The 20,863-nt window shown below is 50.2% G+C and overlaps 7 protein-coding genes across 7 annotated transcripts; 3 read left to right on the top strand and 4 right to left on the bottom strand.

Annotated features, from left to right (window-relative positions):
- Positions 1-515: 515 nt before the first annotated feature.
- On the bottom strand, positions 516-1,020 carry HO133_006322 (uncharacterized protein; the record flags this gene model as incomplete). Its single annotated transcript, XM_037297220.1, has 2 exons — positions 516-843; positions 971-1,020. The coding sequence occupies 2 exons, from the start codon at positions 1,018-1,020 to the stop codon at positions 516-518; spliced, it is 378 nt and encodes a 125-aa protein (XP_037147345.1).
- A 3,270-nt stretch (positions 1,021-4,290) lies between these two features.
- HO133_006321 (uncharacterized protein) lies at positions 4,291-6,459 on the bottom strand (the record flags this gene model as incomplete). The annotated part of the gene is made up of 4 exons (XM_037297219.1): positions 4,291-4,754; positions 4,802-5,285; positions 5,380-5,865; positions 6,100-6,459. 4 exons carry the CDS (start codon positions 6,457-6,459, stop codon positions 4,291-4,293), a joined length of 1,794 nt encoding a protein of 597 aa, XP_037147344.1.
- Positions 6,460-9,868: 3,409 nt separating this feature from the next.
- On the top strand, positions 9,869-10,582 carry HO133_006320 (uncharacterized protein; the record flags this gene model as incomplete). Its single annotated transcript, XM_037297218.1, has 1 exon — positions 9,869-10,582. The coding sequence occupies one exon, from the start codon at positions 9,869-9,871 to the stop codon at positions 10,580-10,582; it is 714 nt and encodes a 237-aa protein (XP_037147343.1).
- Positions 10,583-10,898: 316 nt separating this feature from the next.
- On the bottom strand, positions 10,899-11,875 carry HO133_006319 (uncharacterized protein; the record flags this gene model as incomplete). The annotated part of the gene is made up of 2 exons (XM_037297217.1): positions 10,899-11,609; positions 11,792-11,875. 2 exons carry the CDS (start codon positions 11,873-11,875, stop codon positions 10,899-10,901), a joined length of 795 nt encoding a protein of 264 aa, XP_037147342.1.
- A 702-nt stretch (positions 11,876-12,577) lies between these two features.
- On the bottom strand, positions 12,578-13,869 carry HO133_006318 (uncharacterized protein; the record flags this gene model as incomplete). Its single annotated transcript, XM_037297216.1, has 3 exons — positions 12,578-12,725; positions 12,779-13,027; positions 13,079-13,869. The coding sequence occupies 3 exons, from the start codon at positions 13,867-13,869 to the stop codon at positions 12,578-12,580; spliced, it is 1,188 nt and encodes a 395-aa protein (XP_037147341.1).
- A 2,296-nt stretch (positions 13,870-16,165) lies between these two features.
- Positions 16,166-17,048, top strand: HO133_006317 (uncharacterized protein; the record flags this gene model as incomplete). Its single annotated transcript, XM_037297215.1, has 2 exons — positions 16,166-16,507; positions 16,533-17,048. 2 exons carry the CDS (start codon positions 16,166-16,168, stop codon positions 17,046-17,048), a joined length of 858 nt encoding a protein of 285 aa, XP_037147340.1.
- Positions 17,049-18,127: 1,079 nt separating this feature from the next.
- HO133_006316 (uncharacterized protein) lies at positions 18,128-19,582 on the top strand (the record flags this gene model as incomplete). The annotated part of the gene is made up of 3 exons (XM_037297214.1): positions 18,128-18,604; positions 19,087-19,263; positions 19,310-19,582. The coding sequence occupies 3 exons, from the start codon at positions 18,128-18,130 to the stop codon at positions 19,580-19,582; spliced, it is 927 nt and encodes a 308-aa protein (XP_037147339.1).
- Positions 19,583-20,863: the final 1,281 nt, after the last annotated feature.

Here is a 20,863-nt window from a genome sequence, read left to right as displayed (position 1 = left end):
GATCCCACCCGTGGACGCATGCGATCATCGCAGGTCTCAGAGTCCATAGATGAGGTCCGCTTGCCTTGGTTCTGTAAGACTGCTTCTCGTGGCTGTGGGGAATTGCTGCAGGCGGCGCTTCCACGCTCCCAGCTGGTGGTTCTAAACACCGACGAAAGGTTGCGAGTTGGTGGAGAGGATGGTTTGACCCAACGTGAGGAGCTACCCTTCTTACTTGCTAACTCACGAGAGGGGGAACCGTGCTAGTAAGATTTCCACTGAACCGGAACATTGGTCGTGGTAATGGCGTCCACTGCTCGGTAGATCACGATGCTGTGGAAGGACGAGTAGGGCATGTAACACATTTCATTTTTTTCCCCCAAGCAAAGGGTACAGAAGCCTTGGTTTCTCGGCTTTTATCTCGTTATCAAAAAACACACGCTCGCTACCACGAAGAGACATCAGTCCTCGCTCCCTGTATCCTTCTCTTACCCTCTCGAAAAGCTCCCATCAGCCAACTCCCTCCACCCTCGGTCCTAAGAGCAATATTCAATCACATCCACAAATCCCCCATTATTCGTATTACAAATCTCATACACCCCATACTCGGAGTTTGGCCCGCTGGTCGCGCTCGGTGGGTTCGTAGCAGGCACACATTTCAGCGCCGGCGTACCACCGTCGCTCACGCCCGTCGGCAGCGACCCAGGGTAGCCGGTGTAGGGCTTGCAGCCCGTGAATGTGATGTCCGGGTGGCCCAAGATGGTGAGGTTCTGGTTGCAGTTGTTGAAGCCTTGGGGGAGGAAGCCGAAGCGGGTGCCGTCATTGCAAGGGTCGCTGTCGGAGAAGAAGGCGATGTATGTGCCTCTGAGTGGTTATCTGTGATCAGTTTTGCGTCTGCGAGGTCGACTGTTGACTCTGAGGAGACACGTTTTGAGAGTATGAGAGTGTGGAGATAATGGTTGTTTGGAAGAAAATGACGCGGAAGACGTACTGTTGGCCGGAGGAGGAATCGGTGGCGAGGTAGATTGTTTGAAGGGCCATTGTAAGGGGCAGGAGGGAGAGGAGGGAGAAGGAGAAAAAGTGCATCTTGATTGAAGGCCTGCGGTAGTATTTCGGGGGAGTATGACACAGAGACTTTCCGCTTTAGAATATCTTATCGTTCAATGGAAAAGGCCAACCCTGGGTACTTATGCTTGTCTCGTTTCATTTGTTCTCATTCATCACTGCCTCAATTTTCCGTCAAATATTGTCTTGGCAGCTTCGCGCTCCCGAAACGAGAAGTTGTGGCGTCTTAGATGCAAGTAGCCTGGGGGCCGGAAAGTTGCAGCCAATCTTGCAACGCGGCCGCCGCAGGTGGCGTACACTACAGGATTCGTGACATTGTAAAACATCTGATAAACGATTACTGTATATCACCTCCCCGACAATGCGTATATCTAATGCGACTTTCAGATTTCGCTCATAGCTTCGACGTTTATTCTCGGCAGACTTGCAAGACGATTCAGCCAAGAGGCGCAAGAAACCATGAGGTGGTTCCAGCAAAGAGACCCCTCGTGTAAACAGCAATCAAGTATTCTGCGCCTCAGGTACACGACATCTTTCAACAAACACGAAAATAGAATCTCTACTTCCACAACCCTGCTCCAAAGCCAACGCAGGGCTGCTATCACCATTAGTCGCAGTCGAGACAACTCCATGCACATCTTCACAATTCCCTTCGCCATTAGGCTCCAGCCTATTCACGTCAAAAGTCGCCCGGTACCATGTATTATTCGAACTCTGAAAGCGCTTGGAACTTGCACACGATGCAGTCCTCGAACAGGTAGGCAAAGACGCCAAGGCTATCGTAATCACGTAGAGCGGTGTTGCGAAGCTTGTTGAATTCGATTTTGTTTTGGGTTGAGACGTAGATTGAAGAGATTTTGGTGGAATCGCTAGTGGGCGAGGGAATCATTACGTCGGCCGTGAGGCAAGAAGTATTGAAGCGTTGTGGAATGGGAGATTGAAATACCGTCCCGGTACTATTGAGATGGTCAGCTGTACAAGCTCTGTCAAAACACTCGAGTTGGTTTCCGGACTTGTTTCCCTTCTTCACAGCCAAGGACCCTCCTACGCCGGCTGCTACAACTGCGAGCATCGCAACGGAAGCGAGTGCGACGCTCAGAACAATGGCTGTAGAGCGACGCCCGCGTACACGCCTGATTTGCGAGGAGGGCGGCCTTGGGGCGCGTGATGTCTGCGAAGTGTCTAGTTGATGCTCCGAGTACCTATACCTGTAAATTTCCAAGTCGTATAGTGGATGGTCCGGTTAGTTATGTTCTTCTTCTTCTTCTTCTTCTTTGGGGTAAGGAACTGGCAGATGTAAGCGTTTGTCGAGCTCTAGGCCACTCATAGCTGCATCGAAAGCAGTCGACAGATTTGGCGAGTACTAAACGACAACAACACCGAGATGAAGGAAAGAGGCCCATTTTCATCATAGAGGAAGCAGTATTTACGAGACGAAGGCAGCGCAGAAAGGATCAGCGGCGTTCGCTACGGTCATTTCAGTTGGATAGCGGTGCGAACGATTTGTTTCACTTGCAAGAGTAACATGGGATATTTTTAGAGCACCTGAGAAATCCCAGCGATTTTTGTGTAAAAACTGTCGGCATACAGGCTTGCTTCCTCAATGACTTAGGCTCTCAGCCTCACTACCACATTCCAACAGATTTGTTAAGGAAATGAACCCTGGGTAAGACGCCGTTGAGGTATGTTGAGCTCGCAGACAACATGAAGAAGCAAATTGGTGAGTTGCACTTAGCCTCGTGCTCGAACTTAACATGTAGCCGCTCTTTATGGGCAGTAAGCACGAAAACGGCAATAACATGAAACAAGTTCTGGGTGCCGTATCCGCCATCCCACAAATTCAGTGTTGTGTATGGAATGGAGAGCTCGGCCGCGGACGTAAGCGGTGAGCATGAATATAGAATACCAATCCATTTCGCCAAGCTTCAGGGCCATCCACTGAAGCCCGTTTTGGATGACCAGCCCTCCCCCATAATGAGATGGAGATATGGGAAGTCGGATCATAGAAACCCCATGAGAATAAGGCTGAAACGCCATCGGACCAGCTGATGACCGGGCGTGTGTGTGTGTTGGCGAGCGACCGAGTGAGTGCCAAGAACAGCTGTCTGTCTTAGATCCTCGATATCGAAATAGCCACCGGGAGATGGGCGATCGGGACCGGCACAGATGGATCTGTGCGTAAGGTAACTTGCCATTGCGACGTACGTGTAAGAGACAACCAGCCTGGAATCGATAATGAGCCAGAGCGCTAGTATCAGTCGAGATGATTGTTTGAATAATTATTATAATTACAGTATCCGGAGAGTTGATGCAGCGCAGGAACACATCATGTTCCGTCATCACAACCATTCAGCTGGTCCAGACCATTGCAGGTGTCGGTGCGCTTTCCCAACACGTGACGGCGACACAGAGGCATTGTGGATACCTTACATCAATGGACGGACCTTGGGAGTCTCGAGTCTAAACCACAATGACAATGACAATATCGAGTGATTAAAGTAAAGTACTTTACTGTAGCGTTCGGGTGGCGCCAGCGCTTATAAGCTTTCTACCGGGTGAGGGTCCACGCAACCCCAGAGCAAGCATGCCCAGGAGCTGAGATGAGAAATCGAGACCCACCAAAACTCCGGCCTCTTATAGGGTATCATGAACCCACACGGAGGTCTACCCGGCCCTCTAGACCGGCTTCCTCCAAACCTTTGCCCAGCATCGTGCTTTGAGCGCTTAGGTCGTAAACTTCGAATATGGACTTCGCTATGTTGTATGAGACCAGCGAGCTAACGTCGATCTCAACCACGGTACTGATAGATATTTGAAGGCGCTCAAGCTAAGTTTATTGATATGGATGGGATCTTTGGCAATGCCTCGATGTCTTCGGTATGACAAGCTCCGACCGCGAGGTAGCGGAAATGAGGTCGCCCCTTGCGGGTGCGCTATCTGATACTCTTCACCTTCCGTTGTTCGGGAGGAACCTCGTGATATAAATTCCCGAGGCGGAAAACAAAATAAGCCTCTATAGCGATGATTGTTAGTAGCAAAGCACCGACGCCAGTGTTGTAGCCGATAAATCATTAATCGATGAAATGAAAAGACATTGTGTTAAAATGAGGTCGGGATTCAACAAGGTCACAGATAGCGGAAGATACAGAAATGAAACAAGGAGCGTAGAATAGCTCAAAAGTTATGTAGACAGGCATTATATACAACTATGATCTCCGACTGCCATGAGCGGTTCGCCAGTTGAGATCAAACAAGATAGGGGAATATGGCCGCCAGCATTAAAAGCGCAAGGCTGACCATACCATTTTCGCCAATCCTGGCAGTACCAGCACCGTTATCGTTAGTACTCGTGACAGTCTTGACCTGCGCTCCCAGCATCGCAGAGTAGTCCGGGCCCATCTTATAAGCCGGCCCCGGCGTATCGTTCCCCGAAATGTCTGCTGCAATCTTCTCTGCTAGCGCATATATCGTACTTTGTGGATGACCCGGCGGCAAAAATGGAAAAGAACTCGCATCGACCACTCTTAGATTCTGCGTTCCGTAGACTCTCGCTTGGCTGTCGAGGACAGCCATCGAATCGTTTCGCACGCCCATCTTGCATGTGGCAGCCGCGTGGTAAACTTGGATAATGCTCTTCTGGATGTATGCCAAGATATCAGCGTCCGAAGTGACGTTGGCGCCTGGAAGAGCTTCCACGCCGTTCGTCAGGCCTTGACTGGTGAGATAGGACCATATTTCGCGTTGGCGATGCACAGACTGGATATGTCGGTGGGGTCCGTGAGCCAATTGGGGTTGATGAGGGGTGGGTCGAGCATTGATGCGCTTTGCAGACTAACATTCCCTCGCGAGAGAGGCGAGACGATGGCGGTGTTGATGGTGGCGGAGTTGGAGCCATCTCGGGGATCGGCGGTTTGCCGGTCTTCTTGGTAGCCTAGGTATGCGCTTACGGGGAGCCATTCTAGCTCCGGCCAGTCTGTAGGGAAATTTGCCGCAAGGGCGGAAAGGGACGCGTTACTTAAGTTCGAGCGGTACGGTTGGGGTAGATCCTCGAAGCCATAGTAGCTGGCACCGAAAATGGAAAGGGGGCCTGTTGCGTTTTGTTGGAAGAGTTTGACTCCAGCAGCAGCGAGGGTTGCATTGTTTAATGCGGCGGAAGCGGTGTTCACATTGACGCGATAGTCTGTGCCGAACAGAGTGTGATCCCACATGTTTTGGCCGACACCCGGTAGATCTTTGAGGAACTGGTATGCCGAATTGTGAAAGAGTAGCCTTAGGGCCGATGCCGGACACCATGAGAAGCTGCGGCGATTGGAAGACACCGCCAGACACTATTACTTCTTTCCGTGCGCTTAGAGTGTAATTGACCGCAGGTATGCCATACGGTCCAGCTGTAGTAAGCAAGACTCCGGTGGCCGTGTTGTTAGAGCTGAATAGGATGCGCTGCGCGAAGCTGTTTTTGTATACGGTGGGCGAGGTCCCGTTCTGCAACGCTGCTTGCAAGAAACTGGACTCGGACGAGGAACGGTATGCATTTCGTGGGTCAATCGTCAACGTTGCGTAGGCGGAACCCATCAAAGATCCACTGTTTAAGCCATTTAACGCCTTCATTCCAACAGCCTCGAACCCTTTTTGAGCCCACGTGCCAAAGGGGTCGACAAAGTTGCTAAAGGATATAGCAAGAGGTCCTCCAGCTGGATCGAAACTGCTTGGATCTTGTGTGTTCGTGGCATTGGTATACAAGGCTTGATTGGGCGCCGTATAATTGCAAGACTTCATGTAGTAAGGGAGGAAGTTATCCCAGGTGTAGCTTTGATCGCCGACCTCATCGGCCCATTTTTGCAGTGAACCAACGGTAGGTCTGATTGTTCAATGTCAGAGATGCCTGGCAAGGTCCATAACTGCCATTGGTATTGACTGAATTGTGGTATAGCAAGTAGTTTCGAGCAGAAGAACCACCTAGAGTCTTTCCACGCGCATAATGGATGTTGCGATTGGCTGCTCCCTGCGAAAGAGCTTCTGTCATCACCTTTCTCTTCCTCATTGCAGTCAACCTACCGCTTGTGGTACTGTATGAAAACCCCAATCGACCAATGGCTGATAGTTTGTTGGGGCAGCTCCAGTATAAAAATTGGCGTATCCAGGCGTAACGCTGAGGTTTCCATTGTCTATCTCGTAGAAGCCTCCAGCCTCAATTACAGCGACGCTGACGCTAGGATCTCCCGCCAATCGTGTGGCTATTGCCAATCCACCTGTGCCACCCCCAACTACAACGTAGTCAAAGGTCGCATTCGCGCCAGGAAGGCCAAAGGAGCTTCCTAGAAGAAAGCCAAGCTGTCCATCGGAGAACAGATTGTCGTATCCTAGGGCCGCTGGAAGGAGGAAGAGGAGGATAGAGAGGTTGTGCCGGAGATGCATTGTCGTGACCTGCATCGGCGGCTGGAAGGAGGATGTTTCGAGGAGGGGGAGGAGGACGGATAGGATTCTGAGGCTGAGATGGCGATGAAGATAGACATTGTTGCCGATCGCGACAGCCGGGCGTTAGAGCCTCAGGAACGACCCTCTTCAGGATTCAGGCCCTATCCCAAGCCTGAACTCTAGTACCAACCAGCTGTAGAGTACATCAACAGTAGAGTGCATCAAATGTTGGAATGAAGTTTGCCGTTGGTGAGGATCACGTGCATGCCGCGCATTGCAGCCGAGCTGCGCTAGTTGAAATCGACTAGGGGTGTGCTTGCCGACGTTTTGGATATCCTTTCGTTGGGTGAGGTACCAACTTGGAAATAAATGCTCTTGTTATTGACGCAATTAAAGAGTAACGCCAGTCGCTAGGAAGTAAGCATGATTGTGTTGTACATATTGCTAAAACCTCCGACCTCGCGACCCCCCATTGAGGCTTTCCCATAGCAAAGCTGGACATAGAGCCCCTGATTGTTGGGCTTTTCCTTTTTTATATAAGGCTGCCCTTGGATCTCTAGGTGAGATCAATCATCATCCATCGGCGCATCGCAGGTCCTAGCTCTTGAGTAAGCCTCATTAGCGTGCATGGATATATGCTTTGCCTAAGCTATGTGGAAATCTCATTATACTGGGTGATTATTGTTATTCAGGTATGCAAGCTTCTTTTCAATACATGTCACACACTTATGGACGCTGGAGCTAAGGGACGAGGTAATTGCATGGCACGATTACCTAGAATACAGACGAGAATCTGGCAGCTCCAGCCTGGTAGGAGATTGTTGCAGATTATGCGGACTGGGAGCTAAAAACGAGGAACGTGCAACTTCTGTTCCTTGATATTGAGCTTGGCTTATTTCAGGTCTGAACGAAGTCAAAGTACTCTAGTGTGTTCGTCTAGTTTCCCAAGAGAAGAAAACTTGGGGGAGACACGACATCGCCTCTGGGCTTATACATAATATTCTGTCGCCACGTCTACTAGAACGCTCCTTGGCAACCATTTCATTGCAAGCAGAAATTGCTTCCCATTTCGTCCCAGATCCAGCCCAGACGACCAGTCCTGGACAAATAACACGTTCCATTCTTTCAATAATGGTGTTCGGACCCAGTTGAATCTATATAGATTTCGCGGACCTCTTTCCGGATCTCTAGCGGGCGTTTTAAGTGTGAGAAAGGGTCGTGTACTGAAATCTCCTATCGATCTCCTAGCCATAGGGTTCGAGGAGAGCCGCCGCGGCCTCTTGACTTATGCCTTACCCAACCTCTTTCATTAGATCATGGTTGATTTTTTGAGAAGTTCGTATGTCTCAAACTCAAAGGGCATTGGAGAATGGAGCATGCGATGACACGAGTGTGTCAAAATTGCCAACATTTCCCGCCATTTCGCAAGACTTGTGGCAGTGACGCAAGTGTGAATTGAGTTTGATCTCCCTGCGATAGTGTTATGGCATGAGCCGCCTGGCGGACTTCACCACGTGCAACGTGCAGATCGAAAGACGTGACTTTCAACTACACTTCGATGGGTGAAAGCATGCTGATATCATTTCGGACTTGCATGCTAGAAGATGATGGCTCTCCAGATGTAGCAATGTTGCAAAGATAGACAGGTACCCATACATCAAGCTTTGAAGAGGACGATTGCTGCTCCTAAAACGGCATAACATTGGCTCGCAGGATCAAAGGTTGTGAGAAAACACTCGAGGGAATGTCCCCGGGAAAGCTGTACGAAGGTAAGCAACACCTCATGATGGCCATAGCAATCTGCATCATTAATGATGATGAGATCATTCACGGAAAGTCGTATCAGTGGGCAATCAAGATGTCGCACGAAATGGACTTTGATCATTTGCACCTTTGCAGTCGCAGTGTACCATTCTAGGCTAAGGGAAGAAGGCACGTACAACTAGAGGTTTCGCAACTAGTATCTAGGCGCTGCGATTCCATGTTTCATCATTGCTAGTAATGTTGTACGAGTGAACGTCGTTGTTCATCATTCTTCGCATCAGCAATCTTAGCACCGCCAGAGCCTAAGAAAAGATCTCTAGCACTTGAGACAGCTATTTCTGAGAGACAACAGAGAAATCTCTGAAGTACCATCGTTATTCAATGGAAGCGCCTTCTATTGACAGAGGGATCGTTGTTGTTGTCACGTCCTTGATCTTCCTGTCTTCCGTCAGCCTAGTGGGACTAATGCGAATTGGGATAGTGCAGCAGGGGGTTCCGGGTGCACTGTCCGACTTCTTTCAGGCTCACCGGGCTCGTCCCCACGACACTAAGGCTATAAGTAGTTATACCGGAGACTAGCCATCGCAATCCATGGCGGTTTCATCCATAACGGTCTGCGGACTCGATACATAGTACAGCTTTCACAGCCTATCTCTGACTATGATTCGACAGCTACTCGCAGAGTTCAATCGATCTGCGTTCACCGTGATGGCGAGATTTTCCATCCAAGTATCTCAGTGGAAAGATATGTATGTCTTTCTGGAAGCGCACGCAAATCTCCATCTTGGGTAGAGTACGGCACGAAAAGTTTTTGCTACTAATAAAGTGACCACTTTGTCTATAGAGGTCTGCACCGAAAGTCCTGCACCCGCACTAGTGCAGCCCTAGCCCTACTTTCGGAAAGCGGCCCTGTAGAGGGGAAGCCTAGAAATATCTTCTCACAGCGCATGGATGGGACTTTAGGTACTTCTTTTGGCTTAATAGGGGCATTAAGCCCCGAAACCTGGCTAGGGCTAGGTGCGATTCCGAAGAACTCCAGACGCATTGTCCAGGTAGCCCTTTAGGTGGGGCGTTATCCGAAGTCTGAGCGCAAGAGTGTTGGCGGGTGCAGGACTTTCGGTGCAGACCTCTGTAGGGGTGAGGCTCTACGCAAAAAAGTCTCACGTTACGCCAACCACCTGATCATCACCCCGGTCGATTTCATTTGTTGTTGCCAGTTGGCGAACGCTGGCGTTACAGCCTCGCTGCAGTACGTGTTTCATCTCAGAGAGCCAACTTGCGGCTTAGCGCAGGATGCATCCGCAGCAGCGAGAACTTCTTGCGAAAAGCCTCAGAATGTTGCGTTTTGAGAGTTTCAAAGAAACAGTTACAAAAGGCTGTTTGTTCTAGAAATAGCGAATCGGGTTTGTATATGAGGTTGGCTTTGTCGCCCTTTGTCATGGCCATACCATTTTCTTTGAATTCTGAATACCTTCAATTTGGACAATCTCCACGTCGCGGCGCGTGTAATTTCCCCTGCATATATAACCGTCGCAGATTTTGTCGCATAGCTGTCTTCTAGAACGGCCTAGCTTCAGTTGCACGATAGCGAAACTCCATCAAATTTAACGCGTCCTCCCCCAGTTTTCCTTCTCCAACAATCACCATGTTCCTGTCGTCGCTCTTGGCAGCCTCCTCAGTCCTCCTCGCCACTGCTCTCGCAGACTCCTCGCCCTACTCCAAATTCATCGACGACGCCAACTCTCTCCTTGCGGCCGCGACCGGCAATGATGCGGCGCAACTCAATGCCCTCTACGGCTGGCAAGCAACACAAACCGCCGTTCCCAGCGGCGACGTTGATTCCCAATATCAAGAATACCTCAATGCCTTTATGACTACTACATCGGCACCTTTACCGGCATGGGTGACTGCCGTTCCTTCGTCGCTCCAGCCGATCGCGACAAGCTTTCTGCAGGCGGAGGCGAGTCTCGTGATCCAGGACATTGCGCCGATCGTCAGCCAGAATAACGCCGCCGGGTCTATAAATTCTGCCGGTCAGGCAGCGCCTACAACCACTTCGTTGAAGACCACGGTGGTACCAACACCTGCGCCGAGCGCGACGGCTAGCTCAGGCTTCGTGTCAGGTCCCGCGAACACAATTTCGTCGCAAATGTCGGGCAATGGCACAGCGCCAAGTCTGTCAGCGAAGACTACCGCAACCGCGCCGATCACTTCTATCACGACTGCATCGGGGTCGCCGACGAAGTCTGTGACACCGCTCGTGACGACATTTAACAAGACCAGTGAGGCGGAGAAGCCGGCCGGTGTGGCCGCAGCAGCCGCCGTGGTTGGGATTCTGGGTATTGTGGTCTTGTTGTAATGAGATAGCCGCGGACTTGCCATTTTGGTTGCCAATTTTTGTAGCGGGTTTGAGCGGGCGCTGAGTGGTCACTTTTGCTACAACATTGTAGGCGTTTTCAGAGAATTTGATACCCAATTTGTATAATATCTTTCACATCACGAAGCTCTCCAAAGTCTGTCTGCGGACTCCTTTCGGATTCTTGGCCTCGCAAACCGGACGCTTCTGAGTCGTTTTCGACATCACGGTCCGGCATGTGGGGTAAGCTAATTTCGAAGAAAGACGCTCGTACTCCTTGCAAAGGCAGACCGAGTATTCTCTCCGACGCGCTTAACTCCTAAGCTACACACGGTAGCGCCCTTCTCGCCTCTGCTGGCACTTGCCGCAGCTCTCGCTCCGATTTGGTATACGCAGGACTAGGACGCCGTAACCAGAATCGCTTCGAGTACCAATTGGGATGCGAAGAGGAAGGGCTCGCTTTGCGACGCAGCATCTCATGCGGATCTCGCCCCGTGATACGCGCGTGCACGTACCGGCTGAATGTTTTCAATCTCGGTACGCAGGCAGCGATGTTTCCGATGTTGACCTCGAAGATTCTCGTCATGGCATTAGGTACCCCGACCCAAGACAAGTCTTCGGACTTGATCTGCCAAGCGGTAGCTGTCCTAACGATAGCAATGCCTCCGGTGATGATCCCGAGCCCCATTAAACAGCACAGAGCGATCTTGCTCTGCTTCTTGATCTTGAGGTTCCGCAGTAGGACGATTGGGAAGGCGGCGCAGATGAAGTCTGTGATGAAGGAGAAGACGCGTTGGGCGATGAGTATGTTCATGACCATCTGCTCTGAGAAACAATTTCCTGGATCGGCCGGGTTCAAAACTTTGTCCACAGGGCTGCATTGGAAGACGGTCAGGAAGAAGAGGGTGAGATGGGTGACTACGAGGAAGCCGATTAGGCCGTAGAGAATGTGCTTCAGTCTGTTGAAATGGGAGAGGCGTAGCAGGAATAAGCAGATGGATATCTTGCACGTCGCGAGCGCGATAAAGAACTGAGCAGTATCGAGATTGTAGTATTTAAGGAAGTTTTGTACTGTTCAACGGAGAGATCGATTCGGTGTTGACCGCGGCCATAGCTGGCTTCAGTGACTACAAAGCCTTTACCTACGGCAGTGATCATCTATCCTCAACTGATAAGAGCACATTGGTGACAAAGCGAGTAAGGCATCATTACCTGAGTAAGGGCTATGGCGGCATCGTCCAGCCAAAAATTGCGCGTTATGAACACCCGGGTGTAGAGGCGCAGGGCAACGATCATGGTTGACAGAGAGAAGACTGCCCAGTCAATGCCGAGAAACACAGGGCCGAGATTCCCACCACTGGCTGTAGTATCAATGGGTTGCTGTTCATTGCGAAGCTGGAGTGGCGCGCAGCGTCGACAGTGGAGACTACATCGGTCAAAGGGACGTCGCCAGCGCACCCGGCGATTTGTAAGCTCCATCAATGAAATCAGGATCGTGGTGGTGGTGGGGACAGCCGAGTCGTCAACCAATCTTGAGAATGGCACTCCGGGGAGACTACCGTGCCGCGATCTGCTAGATGTATTGATGTGCACCCACCACAGCCAGAATTTCACCAACGTTCCCGCTCCTGGCAGACACATCCACGGGACACGATGCAGCACCGTGGTGTGTTGCACAAACAGAGGGGACGGGGTAGCGCTGATCTGGTAGTGTAGAGTACTAAGCCCATAGGTGCATTGGCAATGGCACTGTAGCTCCTCTTCTAGAAGGACGGTAGAAGGTGGTTCCAATCTCGGTAGCAGAAGTCAGGCCAGACATAGGATTGTGGTGAAGAACTCCGTTGTACACTCGATCTAGGATACAGATATGTGCAAAAGAAACGGCGACACAGTGCCAACCAATGCTCGCCCAAACTCGCCACCAATGCTCAAAACGCCCAAATGCTTCTTGTTATGCAATTCCCGGGTATCATGTCGACGGAGGATAAATATATGAGACTAGGCGGCCTTTGCGGCCTTCGGCGGTGCAAGCTCGGTGCCAAAGACTGTGTCCCAAAAACGACTCGTGACGCCGAAGCCGTTCTCGTAGTCTGCGTAGTGGTGCTGAAGATGATACTTCTTGAGCTGTTTGTAGTAGGATGGAAGGCTGCAACGGCGATTAGCGTTCGCTACAGGGCACAAAGAAAGCATGAAACTTACGTCTTGTGATGTAGGAAGTAGTGGGTCAAATCATAACATATGTAGCCGAATATCCCTCCGCAGAACACAGCTACTGCAGCGTACCAATCGTAGAAGAACACTGTATGTGCGAGCTTGTAGAAAGGTGTTGCAAGGGCGACGAAGAGGGTAGGAGGCATAACGAGGCGGTACTTGTCCATCGGAAGGTAGTGATGGATTCCGTGAAGGAGGAAATGGGCTGTGATACCAACGCGATTGTCCGGTAGATACCTACGCAACGTTAGTAGACTGTTAGTACTCTTAGAGGAGCCAAAAGCGCACTTATCGACATGGAACAATCCTCGGTGTAGCCCGTACTCCACCAACGTCCATAACCCGAGGCCAATGAGCCAGTAAGCTGCGGTCTGGAAGAAAGATGGTAGACCTTGGTAGGCAAGGAAAGAGCCATAAGCAACAGGTGGCAGCCACACGATAGGTATGATATACCACGCCGTCTTGCTCAGCGGTTCCAGGAAGTTTCCAAATAGAGGAGCCGAGTCGCCTCCGACGTAGTAACGAGGCCGATGGACTTGCTCTAGGTAAAATTCTTTCGAGAAGCCACCATTCCACACCTGCATCAGTAAAGGCCTGTTGAGGTCTAGGAACTTGTGTGTCTTGAAGTCCGCATTCAAATCGGTTTCCTTCGTCAGGTCCTCTACGCCTGAGAGGCCTGTGGCTGCGAAGATTGGCTTGCTCTGATCGACCTCTCCGATAGCGCCATTGGCTTTCATTGCCTCCATTCCTGCTTTATTTGGTAGCATAGGCACAATGTCCTCTGGCCGGTCGTGCTCCACGACTGCTTTGATGGTGGCCTCATTAGCCACGAAGCCAATCAAGCTCTCCTTGAGGATTTCGTAGGCAGCTTCGGAGTGTGCATGTGATGATTCGTCGCCCATTATCTCTGAGACATCTTTCCCTCCGTATTCCAGTATCAGGTCTCCTCCACCTGGATGGTCGGAGAGAAAGGATGTGACATCGTAGACATTGGCGCCAACGGTTACATAGCAGGACCTCTCGCTGTTGCGGGAGGCAACGTCGTGCGTCGGAATCGTAGGGAGTCGTACGCCAGGCATAATGAGAGCAGTGATGGGGAGAGAATAAGAGAGGAGAAGAATCAGGTTGAGGATGATGAAGAATAAGGCATCAATGGAGGCTGTGAGGAGAGCTGAAGGGGCGTGGCAAACCAAAATCTGAAATTGTCATCATCCGAATTATCTCCGGGGCTAACGGAGAGCATCCCTTTCAGCCCTATAACAGTATCAATCCTCCGACTACACCTCATCATCATTCACTTCTCGGTATGGTCTTGTTTCTCACCCTGTCGCGAGTTTCAACACAAAGCAAACCAGGTAGCACTTTGAGACGTCTATGAATTATGCCCATATGCTCACACTACCACTGCACAGTGACCTTTTTTATGGCGAAGGCTAGTTGCCTCTTACGTGTGCCTTGCCTTAAATTGTGCCAGCTTCGCAACGATGAACGTAGCAGTACCTTGTCCGATGTGCTCGTAATCGTCCATTGCGCTGCCCTTTCACATTGTGTGAAGCTTCGCACACTGTGTCATGAACCGGCTACGGTGCGCATCGCCTGCCCATGATGTCGGAAAGCGTACTTGTCTGCTACTGTCTAACCATTGATTGCTACCAACAGTGCTACCATTTTTGAAAGGTGTTATACAGGTCTGTGGTGTCGCAGATTGAATTATCTTGCTTTATTATTCATCTTAGGAAAATTTCCATCGTCCTGGGCCTTTGGCCGGCCCAGGCCAATACTCGGCAGTTTAAGTCTGCTCAATTGATGATCTGTGGTTCGATTCCACTAATCATCATGGTCTCTGAGGGATTTTTATCTTGGCACAGAGGGTAACATTGGCGCAAGAGGTAGTTCGAGTCTACGTACAGTCAGGTGATGGTCTGTGGTTCGATCCCACTAGCCATTATAAAATACCTGTCATACCACTTTAATTTACATTTGCTTATTGTAACCCCGTCCTGAAAATGGCTGGGCACGTTGCCTTAGGTGGTCTGGAACTTCCCATGGGGTTATCCTACTTCACTTATGTGTTGTCCAGAATATAGCCAAGTTGGTCCATATGATAATGAAAACCTTGGAAGCGAGGCTTTCGTAGGATATTGTTCCGAGCTTTTTGCCTTTTCCATACTGTGCCTACGGCGGGTTGTCTTACTCTTCAGACCTTCTACCAGACATCTAGAGAAATACCCTCCATACATTATCGTTCGAGATCTCCAAGATAACGGGCATTTACCGTCTCAAACAGTTGCCTTTTGGATCGAACCAAGAAGAAACTACGAGTTCTTGGAGTTTGCTGTCTCATATCGGACAAGGCCAAACGTTCAACACAAATGCGCGAGAAGGTGTATGCGTAAAATGATGGCGAATGCTCCCCTTCCTCAAATATGCATGCATGATCAGATTCATGCCACACCTAAGCCTTTTATCTTCCTCACGGAAGCTTCCCATTGACCTCCTAGCCTCTGCACCTAAGTTCAAAACCGCGTGACTTAGCAATCCTTGTCTCTCTTTGACCCAAATTGCCCGGTCTTCGCGTCATTGCAGTGAGCACGCTAGCCCACTTCTTTCCGTTGTGGATTTGACAACACAAGTCGGTCCTCGAAATCACAACGTCGCATCAAAGCTACTCATGTCATCAACCACCACTTCATCAATCCCTATCGTAAAACTGAATCATCAAATCCAATACATCAATCAGTACTAAATATCCCTAACATGCCTTCCACGATGCACCTCAGCAGACAGCGTCGCGTTCATACACCTAGCTCTGAAACAATCTGCACAGGCACTCGTGCAGCAGTCAAGAGATTCGGACAAGCTGCCCTCGAACAGCAGAAAGAATTGGTAAAGGACGCCGCGCTAAAACGTCTTGAAGGCAAGTCAATCCTTAAGCAGCAGGATCGATGAAAGAAAGATTGACTCCTATTAGAGGGCGGCTGGGTTTTCCTCCAAAAGAACCCCTCGTCAGATATCAGCCATAAGACACACATTCCTCAGGCGACATGCGCCTGTCCGTCCTGTCCGGCTTTCAACCAACCCTTTCAAGCGGACGAGCACCGTATCAGCATCGAGCCGCTAGCGAACATCCTCCTGAAGCATGTCCCGAACGATGCGCTGGCAGATCTGGCCACAATGCGTGCCTCGCCGATCGACGGCGAAGCCAACCTTCGCGGGAAAGGGGAAAAGAGTTGTTTATGGATGCATGTCACTTGTGCAGATTACCTGGGTATTGACCAACTCGGTTACACAGATCGCATCCGCATAGAGCAACGATTATCTAGCATTTCTGGGTTGCATTACATGCTGGAGTCCCCCTAACAATATTCAGTACTTATGGATACTGGTGGTCAAGGGAGACAAGGGCCTAGCTGGGGTGGAATGGAGGGACTTCTGGTGCAAAGACGTCGGGCTAGCCGTATTCTGTCCCTTCAACATTTCAACCATGCTGGATGGTGGAAGGGTGTGCGCATTGAGGTCGCAGCAAAAGATGTCAGAAACCGGCTCCTGAGCACAGTGCTTACGTATACGAGTGTTCTGAAAGAGCGAGCCTGGAAGCTGATGGCCAATGCAGACAGGATAGCGAGGCTTACACAAGCTGCAAACGCTATTGGACAGAGAGCAGTGGATAGGCTAGCAGAACCGGAGGGAGAGAAGGGGACGATAGAGGGCGAAGAGGTAAATAACACACTGTCACATACAGGTCCGTGTTAACACTGACCAGGACAAGGGTTATGAGGCTGACTTCGATGAATTCGGGTTTCTATCGGCTGATCAAGCTATGCTCAGACACAGCCATTTGGCAAAAAGGGAAAAAAAGTCAGTCAGAAAGAGGGCCATGAGATGGCATTTCTGTCGACCGAATCGCAATGGGTGGGACGACTACTTAATTGGACAGCGCAACGCCGCTCTCCGCGCCACTGAGCCCGAAGTGGACTTGGCCGAAGCCTCGATATCAGAGATGGAAGTCTCATCTTCGGAGTCTGGAAATAGCTCCGCGGAATCCTTACATTTGGTGACTCCGATGGTGCGATTTCTTGTGTCAGATGCTGAGGATGCCTCGTCTCGATCTCCGGATTCGCCGATGCAAGAAGCCCCCTTGGAGACCGCCGACGATCCCCCTTTGGAAGAAGACGAGTCCTTAGACTCTTGGTCTGACCCGGACGAGACTCTCGCGACCATTGGTGATAGCGTTGGCCTTGCCGTGAGGCTATTCTAGACTTCCTGCCGCTGTTCTGCAGTGAGAGCGACAACAGTGGGCAATGAAGAGAGGGACTATGAGTTGATTTTATTCTTCGATTGTTGACCTTGATGGTCTTAGCATTTTGAGATGGGATTTTGGTTGAGCAACGTATTGTAGGAGATACCCCATTACCGTTACTATCTTCGATACTTGGCCTTGTGTGATTGGTCGTCGTTATCGGAAAGTGCGCCCGTCTCATTCAATTCGTGCGGCATGCTATCAGAAACGAGACTTCACCTTAAGCAAATGTTGTATCAAATCACATGGCCGCAACTATCCTGAACCACTGATTGGCTCACTTTCCAAGCTGCTCATGCAAAGATCACTGTGAAGTTAGCAGTCACTGTTCCGCTTACATCACAACACGGATGTTGGTGAATCATCTAGCAGAGTCACTCACCAATCCCATTCACTCTTCTCCTCCTTCCTTTTCTGCCATGACAACCAGCAAGGGATTTCCTTCATTCGTCTCCGAAATTCACGCTCGGCGAAGAATGTCCCATGAGCATCCTCTTCGATTTAAACCCCCGAATTTCCAGCCTCTTCCTCTTCCCACCACACATACTGACTACCAATTGGGGTAAGTATCTTCTACATCTTACACCTTGCCTGTAGTGGCAAATCGAATCATGCTACCCTATCTTCTGCCATCAGCAATACCGAGCTTCACTATATGCTCTAGGATCCAGCATGTCGAGAACAGTCTTCAGTGTTGACATGTTTCCCTCAACATTACCTTATTTTGCCCTTTCCTTCACAGCCATAACTCTGTCAAGGCCACGAGCTGGTTTATCTTTAACAGATTCAAAGCAGGTGTAGACACCATCATGCTTTTTATATATAAAAATAATTACCAGCGAGGCCAGTATTCTCTTGCCCACACTGCGTCTTTCCTCGCAAAGGCGCCTCCAACCTTGCCACTGCAGTCAAAAATGCCCTGACTTCCTTTGCCCTTCGTGTGCACGTTAAGAAGTGAGGTCACGTGACTGGCGTCAACAAGCTCGAGCTCAACGCATGGTCGATTTCGATCATCAGCCAGTGGCAAACGGGCAAAGATGGAACGCTGCGAACTACCTTACTCGCCATTTCGATCGCCGCAAGACAGGGACTTGGCCCTGATCTTTTGGAACAGGGTGCCCTGGCGCCTTGGACCTCCAAATGGTCAGGTATGGGTGAGGTTCCCCGCTCGGGTAGTACGGTTATCCGCCACGGTGCCAGACGATGCCTCTACTTTGGCATCAGACATCACTCCTGAGGTAGGGATCTGGCCCATGAACGAGGCCCGATCCCAAGCGTCTTCGCCCAAGTCGGAACATGAGCTACCGCATTGGGAAAAGTCACTGTTAGATATGGGCAGATTCCGCCTCACCCGATCTGAGTCTGAAATCGACCAGGAAGAGAACTTGTTGTCAGCGGACTTCGTGATGGAAGACACACCATCGGAATTAGACAGCATTCGGTCAGAAGATGACGCCATGTCCGAAGCCAATGGCACCTCATCAGAGGCCGACGGTAGCATGTCGAGGCCAGTGGTACCTTATCAGAAGCCTACTTTAGCATGCCAGAAGTAGATGCCACCTCTCCAGAATCTCATAATGTCTCCTCACCTGAAGTCGATGGCGACGCGTCAGAAGCCGATGGCGCGTCTTCAGATTCGAAAAGCACTTGGTCGGAAGCCTCATGACGTCGGAAATCTGTACAACATGCTGCGCTATCGGGGTGCGTGAATGCGCCTAGTCTTGCCATTTCATCTCTCGGAGATTTGCGGTATTTAGCGACTGATCAACATCACTCACACAATAGTTTACGCAACCAAAAACATCTGAAGCTCAGTTGTATCCCGCGGATCTTAAACCCTCAGCTTTTGATAGCTCTTCCTCTCCCACACTATCATTTTACTTTCGGGATCCTACCTCCCAACATTAGATTACATATACATCTACGGGTCGAAAGATCAGGAAGAGCCAGGCCGAAGCTACGATGTGACTGAACACCGAGGACTGGATGTAGCAAGATATCTGGAAGAAGCTGGCACACCGGAGGAATCGTTATCAGCGGAAGTTCCGAAGAGTCACAAGGACCAGTTCAAGAAGAGATCGAGGTCGCCGTCGGTGTTAGAGAAGCAATTATAGGAGAGCTTCTCGAAATGATAGAGGAAGAGAACGGAATGTCTAAGAAGACCGAGGGAAAGGTAACTGACACTCTTTCAGATATATTTTCATACTGACATTGGCCAGGACAAGGGACACCCAACGGTCAAATTTGGCGCCCTCAACAATGACTACTTGATGACACAAGACAACAAAAACCTTGGAGAAAGAGGAATACGGTGGCGCCTGAGCCACCCAAACCTTTACTGGCGTCGGCGATATTTCAGCGAAGACAAGGAATCCTCCACTGAGAGCGCGTCACTGGAGGAACCCACACAAGGAAATTTGGAAACCAAAGACTCTTCTTCTGAAGCATCTTCCTTCTACGACACGCATCAGGCGCCATTTTGGGGCGACTGATTGGCGATGGTGCGATTTCTTGTGTCAGATTCTGAGGATACCTCGTCTCGATCTCGGGATTCGCAGATGCAAGAAGTCCCCTTGGAAATATATGGAGACTAAGAACCCTGCACAAATTTTGGGGGACTTGGTTGATACCGCTCTCGGAGCGGCGTCTTCCCGGAGATACTAATGAGAAGATATTTCCAGGTGGAGGTCACACCACAGGTATTGAAAAAGCAATCACGCTTCGTTAAAATTGGTGCTCCTGCTCTGTCGATGAGTCAGATCCCTATCACGAAGTGCGAGAACAGCCTGCAAGAAAGCACTCGTTAATCTCCCATACAATACAACAACATACAAAATGGTTTTTACCGGAACGTGTGATTACTTTCGCTGGTTTTCCCTTATCCCATTATCCTATGACCCTTTGAACTTGATCTTACATAGAAGATCCTTGGATGACTTCAGAAAGAGCTCTTCTGCGCAGTTCTCCAAGCTTTCCGGACTGGGCAAGACAGACGGGCTATCACAATTGGGTCCCTCGAGTAAGAGCCGAAATTTTTGGTGCTATTGGAGCCTTTGTGTCATGGGAACAGATCGTCGGGACGGCAGAGACTGACATTAAAGCAAACGAAATCGCCCAACTCTACTTCGAGGCTAAAAAATACCGGGAAAATGGGCTTGTGTACCCGCGGCTATCAGTGGAGGGTAAGCCGGAGCGGACCTCCACTGTCTCCACGAAAATAAAGAAGGATATCGATATCTCCGCCGAGATGACGAAGCCTGACAGGTTGATTCTTGGAAAGGCTCTCCTTACCTACATCACTCCTGTTGACAAGAGCAACCCCAGACTTACGGAAGCAGGAAAAGCAACATAGTAGGCGAGGTTCTCCGTTCAAAAATGGTGGGTTCATTGGAGTACAGACGCCGAAGGTGGGGTCTTATGAGTGTTGCCTTTTGATCATTCGAAGGATGGATGAATGGATCTTTATTCACGAAAGCAGAGTGGCAAGGATTCTGAGGCACCACCCCTCACCATTACGAAAAAGGCGGTCGTCCCACACTGGTTTCCAGAGCTTCTGAGACATGTTAAGCCTGAGTATCGGCTCAAAATATTGGTTCTGGAGAGACCGGTAAGTAGCTAGACGCTAGAAGATGACTTTGTCGTCATGCTAATGTGGGTGATAGATGAGCGCCTACGAGGTAGAGGGTCCCGAAATTGTGATCATCCACTACGAAAATGTACAAAGTCAGTCTGCAGCCAAGGGCAAGGCTCTCCAGGCCAAGATAAGAGGCCGG

The sequence above is a fragment of the Letharia lupina genome (genome assembly GCF_014066315.1).
Source record: "Letharia lupina isolate WasteWater1 chromosome Unknown contig_24, whole genome shotgun sequence".
Taxonomy (NCBI): Eukaryota; Fungi; Ascomycota; class Lecanoromycetes; order Lecanorales; family Parmeliaceae; genus Letharia; species Letharia lupina.
The sequence above is the reverse complement of the archived record's forward strand: the minus strand, read 5'-3'. Positions and strand labels throughout refer to the sequence as shown.